Source organism: Humulus lupulus, chromosome 6 (assembly GCF_963169125.1).
Source record: "Humulus lupulus chromosome 6, drHumLupu1.1, whole genome shotgun sequence".
Classification (NCBI taxonomy): Eukaryota; Viridiplantae; Streptophyta; class Magnoliopsida; order Rosales; family Cannabaceae; genus Humulus; species Humulus lupulus.
Window position 1 is genome coordinate 191,521,595 of NC_084798.1, and position 18,126 is coordinate 191,539,720.

Genomic DNA, 18,126 nt, shown 5'->3' on the forward strand with positions numbered 1-18,126 from the left:
ATGGTGTAAGTATTGACTGTGAAGCTGTGACTCGTTAGTCAAGTTCGGCAGTAGTACTGAGCATTGGTTATATGGTATTGGCTTATGAGTCAAGAACGATATTAGCGTGTTTAACGCATGCCGAAAAGATTAGATATAATCGACATAAGCATTATCGTCATAAGCATGAAATGCTTGACCGACTTTAAGTCCGATGAAAACAAAAGCGCTTGTCTAGTCTAAAGGCTAGTTACTTAAAGCCATGGCCAAAAGGCCCAGGTGATGCATCGTCACATGGCTAAGGGTGCAGAGCCCAAGTTCGTGAGTCACTTATCTGATTCAAGTTTGTGACTCCATAGTCACTCATCTGGTTTAAGTGTGTGACTTACTCATCAGTCACTTATCTGATTCAAGTTTGTGACTCCATAGTCACTCATCTGGTTTAAGTTCATGACTTACTCATCAGTCACTTATCTTATTAGGGCTACACGCCCCAGCATGATTATTAGAATCTCGATATTATCTGATTTGGGCTACACGTCCCAGTATGATTATCATAATCATCAATTGATATTGAATACATGCAGTAATGAGTTTTCTTGTTGAGCCTAGGCTCACTGGTGCTTTGTGGTGCAGGTAAAGGAAAAGAAAAGCTCACCCAGCCTTGAGTGGAGAGCTTAGGTGGCGATGTGTACATATGCGACCGCTTGACCACCACGACCAAGGTGTTTCTCAGAGGAACTAGGGGTTAACCCTATATTTTGCCTCTTAGGTCGACAGGTTGTAATTTTTACACTGTAATGACCATTTTGGATTGTAAATAACTTGTAAACATTTTTATGGGCCCATGTACATTTTTGTGTTTTAAATAAAATATATCATTTCCTTTTGATCGAGATTTTTCACCTTAGCCTATTAATAACACCTAGATGCACGTTTATAACCAAATGACTCGGTTAGAGAGTTAAGCACGATTTAAAGTTCACAGTAACGGTCTTGGAGTAACCAGGGCGTTACAGCTGCACCGATGACAGAATTGACACGGAAGAATATGAAGTTCATTTGGTCAGACAAGTGTGAGAATAGCTTCTAGGAACTGAAGCGACGACTGCTTATTGCTCCTATGTTAAGTCTTCCTTCAGAAGGAGAGAAGTTTGTAGTGTATTGTGACGCATCGAGACTGACATTGGGATTCGTGTTGATGCAGAATGAGAAGGTTATTGCTTATGCATCACGAAAACTAAATGAGTATGAGCAGGGGTATCCTACCCATGATTTGGAGTTGGCAGTGGTGGTATTTGCACTAAAAGTTTGGCGACATTATTTGTATGGAGAGAAGTACAAGATATACACTGACCACAAGAGTTTAAAGTATTTCTTCACCCAGAAGGACTTGAACATGAGACAGAAACATTGGCTGGAGTTGGTAAAGGACTATGATTGTGATATCCTAGACAGAAAAGACAAGGTTCTACGGAACAAGACAATTCCCTAGTCAAAGTATTATGGAGGAATAGCAGGGTCGAGGAAGTGACCTCGGAGCTTGAGTCAGCTATGCGGGATCAATATCTTGATTTATTCAGGTAAATTTTGAGGACGAAATTCTCAGTAGGAGGGGGTAGTTGTAACAACCCAAAATTGCTAATAGGGTTTAGTGTCTTGATTAGCATGTCAGGAGGACATAATTGGATATATGTGTGTTTAATTGATTAAATGCATGACTATGTGGCATGCATGATTTATATGATTACGTGAATATATTATATGCATGTTTATGAGTATTAGATATGCATGTGGGCCATTTACTGTTTATAAGGGCATATTTGTAATTTTGGCCCGTTAAGGGCATAAATGTGATTATATGTGATGAATGGTTGAGACCACATCATTATGTGGATATATTTGCAGTATATGACTCGAGACGGTCCTAGTAAGCGGATTAGCGAAATACTCACAGCGGGGTTTAATACCCGGCTCGGGGGAGCCTATGGGTATTTTGGGAATTTAGAGAATATTTTGGGATTGATTGAATAATGAATAAGTATTTGGTAATTATTTGGACATGACGAGATTAATAGGGAAATCGGTAGGATGACTTGAGGAATTAGCGGGAATTGGGAGAAAGACCATTTTACCCTTGGAGGCTATTTGAGGGCTGGGGAAACTTGAGGGGTAGTTTAGTCTTTTTAGCTAAGATATTTGATCAGCTGGGTCTTAGGAAACTATCAGAACACCCTTAAAGCATTTAGAAATTCTCTCTCTCCCTCTCACTCATGTATTGTTACTTTCCCTCTCTTTGTGTCTTGAAGCTGAAGAAAAAACAGAAGGAAACTCTAGGTTTTGGGCTGGTTTGAGCAAGAGGAAATCAAAGCTAAGGTCAGACAAGGGTTTCTGAGGAGTTTAGACTATCAATTCAGGTAAGAGTTCTAATCCTAATATGATAAATTATAGTTGAGTTTAGAGCTTGTGTAAATTATGGGTTTTGGTCGATTATGAGTGTTTAATAGGTGTAAGAATTGGTTTACAGACTAGTTATGATGTTTAGGTTATAGGGATAAGTTTTCTGGGTTTAATTCTAATAATTTATAAGGATTTAGGGTTGAATTATGGGGTTCAGGCTTGAGGAAAACACTGGGAAATGGTGAATTTTCTTGGTTTAGGGGCTCGAGTCGCGGCCCTGTTCTTCAGGCACCGCGGCCCGTGTGTTTTAGGAGCCTGGGAGCCTCTGTTTCGCCAAGCACGCTACGACCTGGAGGGGTACAAGTTGCGGCCCATGCCCTCCATCAGGGAGGGCTGGGCCTCTGTCTAAGGGGTGGGTCGCAGCCCTTATGGGCAAGTCGCGACCCTAAATGGGAAATTAAGGGAAAACAAGGTTTTAGGCTTGGGGAGGCTCCGGCGATTCAAACTTAGGCGCTCAGGACGAATTCTACTACCTGGTTTAGTAGAATTCGAGGTCCCGGAGGCTAATATTTGCCCCTAAATATTTATTTGGATTATAGATTGATGGTTACCAGTTGTTATTGTGACTAGGATTATCGCTAAGGCTCAGGATTGAGGATCGTGCTCGAAATCGCTCTTTATTTATTGCTCGAGATTCGAGGTAAGAAAAATGCACCCATGTGGTTGTGAACGGGACTGAGGTTTCCAGTAATTGAATATATGTATTGTGTGATTGTACGAATGTTATGCTTTATGTGAATGTACAGTCTAAGGGTGCCGGGGCTGATGATAAGCGTATGGAACACAGCTCGGCCAAAGTGAGCCGAGGTCAGCTAGATAAACAGAGGGCTTGGCCTAAGGGCGCTGACCCTGAACATTTGTATTGCTGATTGAAATTTATGCCTAAGAATACATGTTCACCATTGTTTAGCTTAATGCTTGTACTGTGTTGAAATATTGAATGAATTGAATTAAGGTTGATTGGATGCTACTAATGCTATATGTGATTGTTGTTTATGGTTTTCTTGCTGGGCATTGCCTCACTGGTGCTACGTGGTACAGGCAAAGGGAAATTGGACCAACCATGAATTGGAGAGCTCTGGGGGTGGAGTGTACATCGTCAGCTGCTCGACCGCCACGGCCGAGGGAAAGTTCAAGGATAGAGCTCTAAAATTTGTACTTTGCCATTAGACTGGCTTTTGTTGTATTAGCTTTTGGGGATTGTATTTACCACATATACTCTGTTTTTGGGATCCCATGTATCAAACATTTATTTTAATGAAAATTAATCGTTTATGATCAAAATATTTTAACCCTAACTTGTTAGTTGACTTTAGGATCACATTTATGTTCAAACGACTTGATTAGCAAGTCTTGTAGTATTTTTTAAAATACACAATGTAACGGTCTTGGTTATCCAGGGCGTTACAATGACAATCTTTAAGCCCCAGAATTTCATTTTTCTTCCTCCTGGCTGAAGGTTTATAATGAAAGTACTTAGTGTTTCGGTCCCCATTGTTAAGCCACAACACTCTACTTCTTTGGCGCCAACAAATTTCAATTTTTTTTCTGTTAAACAGTTTAGCTTGTTCTCAACCTCTTTCAACTCCTTCCATAATTCCGGATCATTGGCATTTGACAAAAAATTTAACTTTTCTTTTGTTTTCTTCATATCTTTTTTCAATACTCTATTTTTCTTCTTGTTCCAGCAAGAGTAGGGAGGCATAGCATGCCATCAACCATAATAAAATTAAGAGAAAAGATAGGAGGCACAAGTGCCATCAACTCAAACATAAGATAGAGGACTAGGAGGCAAAATTGCCATCAACTAGCTAGGAAGCAAAATTGCCATCAACTAGTAATTTGCGGAAATTAAATAAAATAAAAATTACAACAAGACAAATAAAGAAAATTACAACAAATGTTAGGAGACACAAGTGCCGTCAACTAACATAGAAATACAAGAAATAAAAATTACAACAAAATTATAACAAAATTAGGAGGCACAAGTGTCATCGACTATAAAAATTAAAAGGATAGATAGGAGGCACAAGTGCTGTCAACTAAAAAAAACAATAAATATAGAAATATAAGTATATATAAGTAAGTTTTTTTTTTATGAGTGGTAGAACCGTCCCAAATTTTCTTTTTATCCCCCCTTTTTTTTCCTTTTTTATAAATATATAGTTTTTTTTTTAAGTGCAACAATTAAAATAACTAGTAGAAGAATTTACTAACCTTGAGATAAATTTCGTTTCTTTTCTCTTGCAACTCCCCGGCAACGACGCCAAAAACTTGATGGACCCAAAACGGGTATGTTTTAAATATTTATACTCGCAAGCGCACGAATCGTATTTATAGAAAAGTTTTCGTGTAAGCACGAGATCGAACCCAAAGGAGTTGTCTAAAATAAAAAAAGAAAACTATTTTAAATCAAAAGTAATAAATTCTAACCTAGTTCCAAAGATTGATGAGTTTTAATATTATGAACATAAAATAAAAGATTGAAAAATAAAGCTATTTAAGATAATGAAAATAAACCAATAATGATTTGACAATAAGTGTTAAAAGAAAAGATTATTAAGATACTAGAATCCACAAAATCTAAGTTTAATAATATTTATTAGTATATTGATTCCCAAGTTTTAGTGACAGTTAAAATAATTCAAACCATCATTTTCCAAATAGATTTATAATTTTAAGCACAAATTACTTCTAAAAAGATAGGATTTTTATTCACTTTTCAAAATTATAATTTCAAAGCATTTAGTGTAAATCAATCTAATGAAATAACAAATAAATCAATGAACATTATTTATAAGGCAAAACATAATATTTTTGTTCTAAGCATGGATGTGTACAATTTAATGACACATCTTACACAAAGAATATTATGTTCTTGCAAAATGAAGGACAAAGTGCATATTATCTAACAATCCAAAATATGAGATATTAAAGATGAAAGACAAATATGAAGAAGAAAAATCCATAAACTTGTTGCATTACAAGGGAAATCAACATACACATAAATATTACCTAGTTACAAGTTGCTTCATCATGATCTTAATAATCTTATGAAAAAGATTAGAAGCACATAACTAGAGTAGAAATTACAAAATAAATGACATACATACTTGCAAAACCCAAAATGGAAGAGATGATGGTAGAGAGAAAAATGGGAGAAAAGAAGATAGTAACCAAAAATTAACACACTAAAATGGTCTTGAAATTCCATATTTATAGCCAAAGTGAGATTATTAAAATAATCAATTTAAATTAATTAAATTGATTAGATTAATTAAATAAAATAAATATGGTATGTAGAGGTAAGTTATAGGGTGTAATGATGATGTTGTGGTAAAAATGTGTAGACAAAAGGGTAAAAAGTTGGCATTTTGGTCAAGGGGGCTGTGGGGTGGCTGTGAGACAGGCGGCTGGTGGCTGCTTTGGGTGCCAGGCGTGAGGAGGCTGTTGGGCCTGGGGAGAAATGAAGGGGATGCTGATGAGTTTTGGGCTTGAAGGGGTTCGGCTGGGCTTGGAAGAGCTTGCTGCTGGGTCACGTGGAGATGGCTGAAGGAAATGTTGAAGGAGGGAAGGCTGCAGCTTGACACGTGGCGCGCTGGGAGCAGCTGGCTGGTGGAGACGGGCCCGGGGGTTGTGGGCCTGAGGCATTGGGCCTTTCCTCAAAAACATCAATTTTTCTTTCTTTTCTTTCAAAACTAACATTTTTTCTTCTCTTTTCAAGAGCAAAAAAATGCAACAATTTATTTACAAAATAAGTAAACATTAAATTAGAATCAAATATTTTCAATTGTAAAATAACTCATATTAAGTCCATGAAAATACCAATTGAAATTTAATTTACTTTGGCAATTAAGATCAATAAAATAACATTTTTTAAACTTATAATCTAACAACATAAATTTCAAATAATTAAATTACAACATATTATAATAAAGTATCTATAAAAACATATAAAAACCAAGAAAACTACAATAAGACTAATAAATTAAAAATTACATAAAAACTAAATAAGTTAATTAAAAACTCAAGAACTAAGCAACAATTAGCACATAAAAAGTGGTAAAATAACTCTATTTTGTAGAGTTATCAGTCGCCCTTAATCCAGAGGGGATTTATCTATGCCAGCGAAAACATGTGTTGGAAATCATTGAAGAAACAGGCTTATTAGACGCCAAGCCTGTAGATTTTCCAATGGAACAACATCATAAGCTAGCATTGGCTTCTGGTATGCCTCTTCATGATCTGAAACCCTATCGAAGACTTCTAGGACGGTTGATTTATTTGTTTGTGACTAGACCTGATCTTGCTTATTCTGTGCATATTTTGTCTCAGTTTATGCAACAACCTCGTGAAGAACATTGGGAGGCAGCCTTAAGGGTTGTTCGATATTTGAAGAAACATCAGGGACAAGGTATTCTCCTTCGATCTGATAGTAAATTGACCCTAGAGGGATGGTGTGATTCGGATTGGGCGAGTTGCCCACTTACGCGTCGTTCTTTGACTGGATGGTAGGTATTAATTGGTCATTCTCCGGTATCTTGGAAAACTAAGAAACAACACACCGTATCTCGTTCTTCTGCCGAGGCTGAGTATCGCTCTATGGCAGCAACTACATGTGAATTAAAATGGCTCAAACAGTTACTTGGTGATTTGGGAGTTAATCATTCCCAAGGGATGCGATTATATTGTCACAGTCAATCTGCATTACATATCGCTCAAAATCCAGTATTTCATGAACGAACGAAGCATATCGAAGCAGATTGTCATTTTGTTCGTGATGCGGTGATGGAAGGAACTATTTGTCCATTATATGTTCCTACAACGGTACAACTAGTGGATGTTTTTACAAAGGCCTTGGGCAAAGCACAATTTGACTTCCTCCTTCGCAAGTTAGGCATTCACGATCTTCATGCTCCAACTTGAGGGGGGGTATTGAGACCATTGAGCTGTTGTGTAACAGTTCCTAATATTTAGGGAATATAATATTATTAAAGTTTGTAACAGTTCCTTATATTGTAACAATTGTAACAGTTCTTTATATTTAGGTGATATGTTAATTGTGTAGGTGTGAGAAGACCGCTGGGCTAGTTTGTAATAGGATCAGATCATAACGTATATATATACATATACTGATGGATATATGTAAGAAGGGAAGAGAGATATATATGGGTTATGAGAAATATAAGGTTTCAGTGATAAAACTTATAAATCTTCAAAACCCAAACACATAACTACCTTTCAAATTTGAACCCTCACCCAACCACCTTTCAAATTTCCCAGTTGCACAAGAACCCTCCCCCTGCAACTCTACTATTTCGTCACTCCTCCAAGCTTCAGATTTGTCCATCTCCTCTGCAAAATAAAGTTGTCAACTCAATCATCTAAAATAAAAATTCAACAATTTGAAGATTTTAGTTTTTTTTTTAAAAAAAAAGGCCTTCGAATTGTGATTTCACGTGTCCCTTCATCCCCAACCTTAGCCCCAACGCAGTCCCCAATCCTGGCCACAACCCCATCTCAGATCTTGTCATAGCCCTTTCCCAGATCTCACGTTACTTTTCCAAGCTCCGGTCTTCGTAGTCCATTAGCAGATTTTGCATCCCTTCTCAAGCTCTGGTTTAGTAGCCACTTCCTAGATTTCACATCCCTTCTCTAAGCTTCAGCACGCGGTCCATATCGCCTCGCTAGACCATATCGAGATCTCAACCTCAACCTAGCCAACCCCAAGTCATCCCCTCCATCTCTAGTTACTTCTCTGAGCTTCAGAACATGTGAAGCTTTATTTTATTTTTCCTTTTAAACAAATCTGATTAAAGTTTAAGAGTTTAGAATTATGATTTTAAAGTTTAGATTTATGATTTTAGTTTTGATTATTTGTTTAATAAAATTTTGTTTAGTATTTAATTAATATACATTTTTAATTATAAAATCTAGCGATGTTTTGGTCATATTGAAAATTATCTTGACCAAAATAGGATTCAAGGTATTATTTTGTTTCATTTTGCAAAATACAGGGTCTGAATTGTCATTTAGCAAAATAAATAGTCTGATCAGTAACTTTTGCACAACATAAGAGCAAAAATACCCAATCTAAAATATTTATGTTCAATCAACAAAAATAGTTTTTTTGTTTAAAAAGCTTTATTTTTTATGTTTTAATAACATTTTTTTATCGATCCTTAAATACTTTTTATTTTAAATATGGGATTGAATTTTCAAAAATATAGTATTTGAATTTATTTTATTTTTTTAAAAAATGCAGTATCTACAAATATACCAAACATAAGTAAACTATAAACTTTCAAAAAAACCAAGAATCAACCAAAAATAAACTAACAATTACCAAAAAAAATAACAATAACACAAAAATTAAAATTAAATATATACTAAGAAAATGCCCTAAATATACCAAATAAATATAAAAAAATTAATAAATATCATTTTTCACCCCGAACTATGACCATTGTATGATCGTGCCCCTTGAATGATTCACAATGTTAAAAATTCCTCTCAAACTATGCACGTTATTGAAATATGAGACTTTTGTTAGATTTCGTCCAAGATGGCTAACGAATTGATGGTGTAGCATTTTGTTTGTTGATGTGACAATGTCATGTGTAGAATAATTATAAATTTTGTCCGCCGAACTTTGACCACTATCAAATTGTGATCTTTTTATTAAAACTAATTTATTTTTTTTCTTTTTAAAAATAATAATTAAATCCTTACAAAATTAAAAAAATTCATTTTAAAAAAATTAAGAAAATAAACAATACTAAAAGTTTCAAATTAATTAAATAAAATTTCAAATACTCAAAAATTAAAAATCTAATTAATAACAAATACTTTTTTTTTACATTTTCTCTTACAATATAAAATAAATATATCTTAAAATAAAAATTAAAAATAAATCATAAAACAATTTTTTTCCCTTTGTCCTCATTCTTTTAAATTAAAAGTTTTATTTATTTATTTAAGTCATTCGTCCTCATTTTTAATGAAACGTTTTTTCTTTGATTTAATATTTATTTTAAGTATTCATTCTAAAATAGTTTTAATTAATATTGTAAAAGAAAAAGTAAAAAAAAGTTATTTGTTGATAATTAAATTTTTTAATTTTTTAAGAATTTAATTATTATTTTTAAGAAAAAAAATATTTTTTATAAAAGGGGTATTATTTGGTAGTGGTCAAAGTTCAGAAGCAAAATTGATAATTATTCTATACATGACATTGCAACATCAACAGACAAAATGTTACATCATTAATCTGTTAGACACATAGGACGAAATCTAACAGAAGTCTCATATTTCAGTAACGTACATAATTCAGAGATAATTTTTAATATCGCGAATCATTCAGGGAGCATGATCATACAGTGGTCATAGTTCGGGAGAAAAAAATGCTATTTATTAAAAAAAAAATATATCACAAATATACTACAAGTATATCACAAACATACTAATCACATGTTCTTGCTCTTATCTTTTTAAATGAACACCATTCCCACTACCTCGCTTAGCTCTTATCTTCATCCATATTGATATTGTAGGCAGGGTCGTCAGTCCTAGGCATAGATGGGGCATGCTAGAATAAAATATTCTTTAGGATGAGTCATAATTGTTGTTTTACAAGATTTATGAGTCTATTTGAATTACAAAATACATGGTTCAAAAATAATTTATCAAAATATAAGATCTAAATAGACAATAAGATAAATCATAAAGTGCAAAACAAAAAATATAAACATGTATAACTTCTCAAGGTTATATCCATAAAATACTCTAAAAATGAGATATTCATATTTGTTTTTAAAATAAAAAATAATCTTAAAATATATAAAATATTAAAAACAAAAATCAAGATCTCTTAAAATTGGGTGCTTAAAAAAAATGAGTTCAAAACAACAAATAAGGATATTAAGGGCTTGTGATGATATATTCTCCATACAGATTTTTTTAAAGGATCATTCTCATATTTCACTGGAAAGTTTACAAAATTATCTTAGATTTAAAAAAAAAAAAAAATACTCAAAATATAGAATTTGAAAAAAATTACAAAAATACTGATGGATAATCATAAATATATATTTTTTTTAAAACAAAATTTACAAGTTTGTAACATGTTATATAATTTTGTAAACAATTTCCATAATTTTTTTTAGAATTTATAATGTTGGGTGTAAGTTTTCCTATTTCATATTAAGTGCTTAAAAATATTGTTCGTTGGAAGCTCTCCATGATGCATTAAATAGGTTTTATTTTTTATAGAGCTATGCCAAAACATAATTATAAAAGCTCAAACATTAATTGATAAAAATAAAAAAGAAAACTTTGAAGTTTGAGCTCCAACACAATAAAACAGAGCGGGAAAGCTTGGCGCCAATGGTGTCAAAATGGCTTATTCTCTATTTAAACCTAACCCAACTTACTCCCAACCCCTAATCATCGCTCTTCCCAGAAACCCGTTTGGCTATTGCTTCACTCCTCCTCGTCGTTTCATCACAATGGCAACCACCAACAACGCCCCCGAAATCAACGACCCACCAACCAAGCTTCCCAAGCTTCGCGAAAATGGCGTCCATCAACCTGCTCAGAGTAGCACTTCATTTTTCAGAGTAAAAAGGCTATCTGAAAAAGCTGTTATTCCAACAAGAGGCTCTCCCCTCTCCGCGGGCTACGATCTCTCGAGGTAAAATCCCATGTTTTCTTTTGCCATTTTCTCTCGAATACTTGATTTATTTCAGTAATATGTTTTATGGGTTTGCTGGATTTTTGTAGTGCGACGGATACGAAAGTTCCAGCCAGAGGAAAAGCTTTAGTACCAACTGATCTGAGTATTGCTGTGCCAGAAGGAACTTATGCCAGAATTGGTATTACCCCCATTGTAGTTTTCTCTGAGTTATTTACTATCCTCCCTTTCTTTTGGCAATATTTTTGTTATGCTGTTTTTGTTTTGTGTAGCTCCTCGATCTGGGTTGGCGTGGAAGCATTCGATTGATGTGGGAGCAGGGGTCATAGACGCCGATTACAGGGGTCCCGTTGGGGTTATACTGTTCAACTATTCAGATGTAGACTTTGAAGTCAAGCTTGGGGACAGGATTGCTCAACTGATAATTGAGAAGATAATAACCCCAGATGTCATGGAGGTTGAAGATTTAGATGCCACCGTCAGAGGCAGCGGAGGGTTTGGGTCTACAGGCGTTTAGTATCTTAGGAAAAGTAGAGTAGTTCGGTTTGTAATTTTGTTGAACAGTTGGTGAACAACTGCTATGAACGTTCTCTGTTCTCTGTATAAGTAGCAGACCTAAGAGGGGATGAGAGTTGTGAAGTGCAGTTTGGTTGGTATCAATGGATCTAATCTGATGTGCTTTTAGATCTTCTTCATGAGCAACCATATAAACACAACCATTTATCATTCTATTTCATTAGAGGCTAGATAAACAATATAAAAGCAAAAACTCTTCTTTCAATTTCAACTCAAAAGAAAAAAAACCTTTGTTTTTATAGTTGCAATTGGTGCTCAATATTCTGTTTCGTGTGAGTTCGAGATCTGTTAACAAGTCTTGGTTTTGATTTGTGTTTTATAAAGACTAAAGTAGAAATAAAACATGCTTAAATGCTTAGCAAAAAAATAACATTAATATGTTACTAATCTTGATAGTAGATGTAAACATGTGCATCTTTCTAATATTGACGTGGGAAATATAATTGGATGTAATTAAAAATTTAAATAGTTACTAATCTTGAGTTGATGCAAACATGGCATGATTTTGATCACGTTACTCCAACATATAAATTTGGAACTAAATTGCAAAATAAAATATTGTGTTGAGCTGTGGACTAGATTATTCTCTTTAAAAGACATCATGCGAACACATGATTTTGATCATGTTGCTCCATAAAATAAAATTGGAACTAAATTGCCAAATAAAATATTGTATTGAGTTATAGACTACTAGATTAATCACTTTAAGACGTTTTGTGAACAACACTATCCAGAAATCTATGCAACCTTTAAGCCTACTGCTCCGAATCCATAACAATAATAGTCTATGTATTGACATTTTCTCTAAAAACATTTTAAATGAGTGAATTGATAAAATAAATAATATTTAGTTAGCCCGTTTATGTCAATTGGACGACAGTGGTGCACATGTGGTGGTTAGGAGAGTCTTTGTGTGTCTTCATCCTTTTGCACAAAAGTAGATACTTCTTTAAGTCACATCCTCGAATAGAATTACCATTTTATATACATTCAAAAAAGTGTTCAAAAGCAACGCAAACGCAAGAACCTCATAACTAAAGAAACTCGAGGATGGGGATAGGAGTACCAAATTTTTTCATGCCTCCACCATCATTAGAAGGCGGAGAAACTTCATTAGCACTATCAAAGACTCTCAAGGCAATTGGTTGTCTTCTAGGAAAGAGATTTCTGATTGTTTTTTGGAAAAGTTTAAGGACATGTTTATTGCGCCGGCCACCCAGTTTCCTTCTGATTTGGACGGTTTGGTTTCACCTGGTATATCTCAAACTCAGAACATGATGCTCAAGCGACACGGAAATTCTAGAGACGTTTCGGTGTATAAATCCAGACAAGGCACCAGGGCCTGATGGCATGTCAGGATCATTCTTCAGGCACCACTAGGATACGGTAGGCAAAGATGTGATCAGCATGGTGAAGCATTTTTTTACCCATTGTGATCTCCCGGCTTCAATTAATGCAGCCAACCTGGTTCTTTTGCCAAAGAGGGAGCAGCCGAGTTCCATCAATGACTATAGGCCAATCGCCTTATGTAATGTGGCCTATAAGATCATTTCGAAGTTACTAGCTAACAGATTGAGACCATTACTTCCGATACTAGTATCTCCTATGCAATCTGCATTTGTAAAAGGGAGAGTTATTCATGACAACTCTATGGTGGTCCAAGAGATTCTCCATTCAATGCAACACAAAAGAAATAAAGACGGATACTTCTTGGTGAAGCTTGATATGGAAAAGGCCTATGATAGATTGGATTGGCACTTCTTGAAGGCGGTGTTATCAAACTGGGGTTTTCATGATACTTTTGTGGGATGGATCATGAAATGTGTCTCTACATCAACCTTTTCTCTGCTGCTTAATGGGGCAAAAGCTGGTAACTTAACCCCTTCCAGAGGTCTGAGGCAAGACGACCCGCTATCCCCAGCCCTGTTCATCATAGCCACAGATGTCCTTTCTAGATTGCTACTAAGAGCCGAGAGTCAACGTAAAATCTTCGGCATCAAAGTGGCTAGAAGAGGTAATCCAATTACGCATCTCCTGTTTGCTGATGATATTGTACTATTTGGAAGGGCATCTGAAAGGGAAGCTCAAAATCTTATGGAATGTATGGATATATTCTGTTCTTGGTCCGGGGAGAAGGTGAGTAAATCAAAATCTGCGGTTCACTTCTCTAAGAGCGTCCCAAATGCTAAGAGAATGGCGTTAGCGGAATTCCTCCAAATGCTGAGGGTCAAGGGAGACTGTCCCCACCTCGGTCTTCCCCTCCTCGCGTCCAGATCGAGAGCTAAAGATTTGCGCTTCATTCTTGATAAAGTTAATAACTGTGTGCAAGGATGGAAAGCGAATATGTTATCTAAGGCAGGAAGATCAACTCTGGTTCAAGCTGTGGGGTCTTCTCTAATTTCTTATGTTGCAGCATCAAGACCAATGCCTTGCTCATTACATGAGTCAGTGGATAAGGCTCTTCGCTCTTTTTGGTGGGGGGATACAACAAATAAGAGAAGAATGCATACTTTGTCTTGGGGGAAGCTTTGTATGCCGAAACTATCAGGAGGTTTGGGTTTCAGAACTTCAAAAACCACCAATGAAGCATTCATGGCAAAGAGAGCTTGGGAAATTTTAGTAGGGAAGCAAGGCATTTGGCACGATCTAATCTGGGCTAAGTACTTAAAGGAAGTGAGTATTCTTAGCTATATGCCAAAACAAAACGACTCTCGTTTATGGAAGGGGATCATGCGCTCGGTGAGCTTGTTGAAAAAAGGTCTTGGTAGAAGAATTGGCAATGGGAATTCTACCTCCATCTGGTATGACAATTGGCTCCCAACTACACCACATAGGCCAGTCCCTCTTATGGATGCCTCTTATGGAGTCAGTTGGGTTAGCCAATTCATTGAGAACAAAATGTGGAATGTGGCAAAACTGTCCCAGTGGTTTGCTAAGGAGGACATGGAGAGAATCACCAAAATCAACATTCCTATGGAGGATAAGGAGGATAATTGGATATGGTTGCACGACCCTATTGGTAATTTCTCAATCAGGTCAGCTTTCACCATGCCATTCGTAGGTCAATCTCAAGGGGCGGAGTGGAAATGTATTTGGAAAAGCAAAATACATACAAGACTAAAACACCTGTGGTGGAAAATTGTGGCGGATGCTCTCCCAACCTCTGTGCGTCTGGCCCAACTTATGGATGTAAGGACATCGTGCTGCCTTTTCTGCGGGGAAGCTGAAGAAACCTCGTTTCACCTGTTTTGGAAATGCAACTGGATAGCTAAGTTGTGGTTTGCCAATCTTTATGGGCTTCGCACAGAACAAACAGGTATTGAAAACTGGCGGGACTGGTTCTCCTTCTTTGATTGTCATCACAATATGCCCGCCCCTCTTGGCTTTGAGGAGTTCTTCATTCAAGCCTCATTTCTTGTGGATATCATTTGGAGGGAGAGAAATGCTATCGCCCATGGATCAACCCCCACGTCATTTATAGTATTATGCACTAGATACAGTGGGCGCTTAGCCGAATGGAACATGGACTCTTGTTCTCCAAAGGAGTCTCAGCCTAGGTGGTTTCCACCACCACTCAACTGGCTATGCTTTTCATCGGATGTGGCTATCTCAGAGAACGGCACAACCTTAGTAGCAGTGTGCCGTGATTCATCAGACTCAATCATCACGATTATCACAGAAGTTGTCCAGGAAATGGACCCCACGAGAGCTGAAGCCTTGGCTCTCTTGCTTGTCGCTCGGTCCGCAGTACAACAAGCCTCTACACCATACATATTCCAAAGTGACTGCAAGACAGTAGTGGATGTTTTCCAGAAGAATTCTATGGTTGAAGCTCCTAATCTGAGCGATATTAAACTCAAATTCCAGGGGTACTGTGCAAAACTTTGTCATTGGGAGTGTTCAAAGATAGATAGAGCAGTAAATTTTATGGCTCATAATTCTGCAAAATTTGCTCACCACTACAATTTAGTCGGCAAGATGGATATAAGCAAATGGGGAGACGATATCCTCAATGACTACAAGGCTTGGATTCCTCCATGAGGCTTAGTGATGGGATTCAGGCAGTTTCCTTGGTTGGTTAGGTTGTCCTACGATGACCAATTTTGTTTCTTCGCCAAAAGACTGCCTCTTGTTGTTTAGGTCTTTATTCTTAAGCCAGTCATGTGTTTCCCTTGTTTTCCTGTTTTCTGTAGTTTAGTCGGAATTGTTGGTTAGTTGAATTTCTTTTGTTTCCTTTGGAGTGTTGTAGGGTGTACCTGTTGTTACATCCTTGTTACATGCTTTGATTTTATTGTTATTGTTTCGGATTTGGTGGGCTTCTTGTGAGGAAGTGCCTTTTCATTGTATTATTCCTTTCGTTTAGTAAAGGTTTCGTGTGCTCTTGCTTTAATGCAAGACTCACTTCAGCAAAAAAAAAAAAAAGAAACTCGAAAGACACATTTTTATTTGTTTTAATAATTGATATAAAGTGCAACATATCATTTCGACTAAACTAAACAATATAGACATTTGATTTGTCGATCTTCTCTCCGGTTGCTAAACACTTTTTAACTTGTAAATTCTTCTTATGCATATTTTATTTACAATATATAACAGTAATTCGTTCATGGTAGGAATATTATTTTATCTTTATGCATAAAGAACATTTTGACATTATTATGGCAAACATCAGAGTCTTGAAAGTACTCATTATATCTCTTCGAGGATGGACAAAAATGATAGGAAATTAATGAACAATTTCTCTAAACAATTTCAATTTAGTAAGACAACATATAAATCAAAGCTTGAAATTCGCTTCCAAAGATTACAGTTATAAACATTTAAAATAAAAATGCATTTATAAAATGTTTCTATGAATAATAAAATTATTGGTACTTACAAACACTTCATATTTCATATAACAAGTTTGATCATAAACTTAACCATGATAAAAGAATCAGACCGGAGCAACAAAAACCATGTACAAAAGCAAAATCTATTATGATTATAAATAGAGTAATGATATATGTACTAAAATGATGCACAAAAATATTACACAAACTGAGGAGAAAATATCATTTAACTAATTAAATTTTTTTTGGATGGAATCCAACTCAGTTAGTGTAATATTTTTTTACATAATTTTTGTACATATATTATTATTTTTATAAATGGAGCAAGCTGATAAAAACGAATGACTTTGACAAATAAAATAATGAAAACAAGACAACCCAAAATATATTTATATGCTTTTTGTTTTTATTTTTTATTTAAAAAAAAAAAGGAGAGAATTAGGAAAAGTAGTAGAAATAGAAAATGGTGGGTTGGGACCTTCTCCGTGTATGAGGTCTGATCCTTTTTTTTCCTTAAGGAATCAACTCGGCGCACTTGATGCGCATACACGTTATTATATAGGCACAACACAAAATAAATAATAACATCTTTCCTCAAAACCGTGTTTTTTAGCCACTAACATGCACAACACATGTAATACTATTACGACTTTCTCAAATGGAGTTTGACCAAGCATGTATATATAGATATCTCTTTTATATAATAGCTATGTAGATAATGGAAATTTTTTGTTTTAACTGTTTTTTATTTTTTAAAGGTTAATTTTAACAGAATATTCTTATATTTAATGGTAGTTTGTAAACACTTAAACTTAAATAAAATAAAAAATTAAAATAAGATATTTTTGAGATATCATACAATAATAATTATTTAAAAATAATAAATAATTAAACAAATTAAAATATGATATTTTTGAGATATTTTACAATAATAAGTATTTAAAAATAATAAGATCATATTTTTATAATTTAAATATAATTTAATTAAACTTAAACTGACTTATTAGAATAACATCATATTAAATATATAATATAATCTATTGTGAATTAGCAACAAATTGTTTTTTTTTTAAATTAGCAAGAAACTTAAATTTAAATTTCACGCATAATATTTGTAAAATCTTTTATTGGCATTTTTTATACTAAAAACAAAATTAATTAAAAGGGTATTTTCGAAATTAGTAGTTTTCTCTTTTGTAATATTTTGTGGTGAATTTCGAAAATGGGTAGTTACTTGTTTTGGTGAAATATGTCTTTCTATATTCAGATTTTTTATTTATGTGTTAATAAAATAAATATATATATTTTCCTATAAAAGAATATCTTTTTCTTGAAATGGAAATTATTAGTATTTTTTTTGTTTATCTGATTTGGTTGCCCAGAAATCGTGTACAGCTTGCAATCATAAATGATATATTGTTTCCTTATTTATTTAAGGAAACTGGGTTGAAAAACTGTCCAGGTTCAATGAATCTGTTTGAACGGATTTCCAGTCTGTTTGAACAGATTCTGACTTTCCTGTTTTGGAAGATTTTCCATTTATAGGCTGTTTTATTTCTGATTTGTTTTCCACGACCTAAAGGGATT

General features: G+C 34.8%; 2 protein-coding genes across 2 annotated transcripts; both read left to right on the forward strand.

The window, feature by feature from the left end:
• The first annotated feature begins 10,806 nt into the window (after positions 1-10,806).
• Positions 10,807-11,820, forward strand: LOC133784367 (deoxyuridine 5'-triphosphate nucleotidohydrolase-like). Its single transcript, XM_062223743.1, has 3 exons — positions 10,807-11,131; positions 11,221-11,312; positions 11,404-11,820. The coding sequence occupies exons 1-3, from the start codon at positions 10,836-10,838 to the stop codon at positions 11,646-11,648; spliced, it is 633 nt and encodes a 210-aa protein (XP_062079727.1). The 5' UTR covers positions 10,807-10,835; the 3' UTR covers positions 11,649-11,820.
• A 1,294-nt stretch (positions 11,821-13,114) lies between these two features.
• On the forward strand, positions 13,115-15,748 carry LOC133785782 (uncharacterized). The gene has a single exon (XM_062224998.1). It carries the CDS (start codon positions 13,115-13,117, stop codon positions 15,746-15,748), a length of 2,634 nt encoding a protein of 877 aa, XP_062080982.1.
• The last annotated feature ends 2,378 nt before the right edge of the window (positions 15,749-18,126 follow it).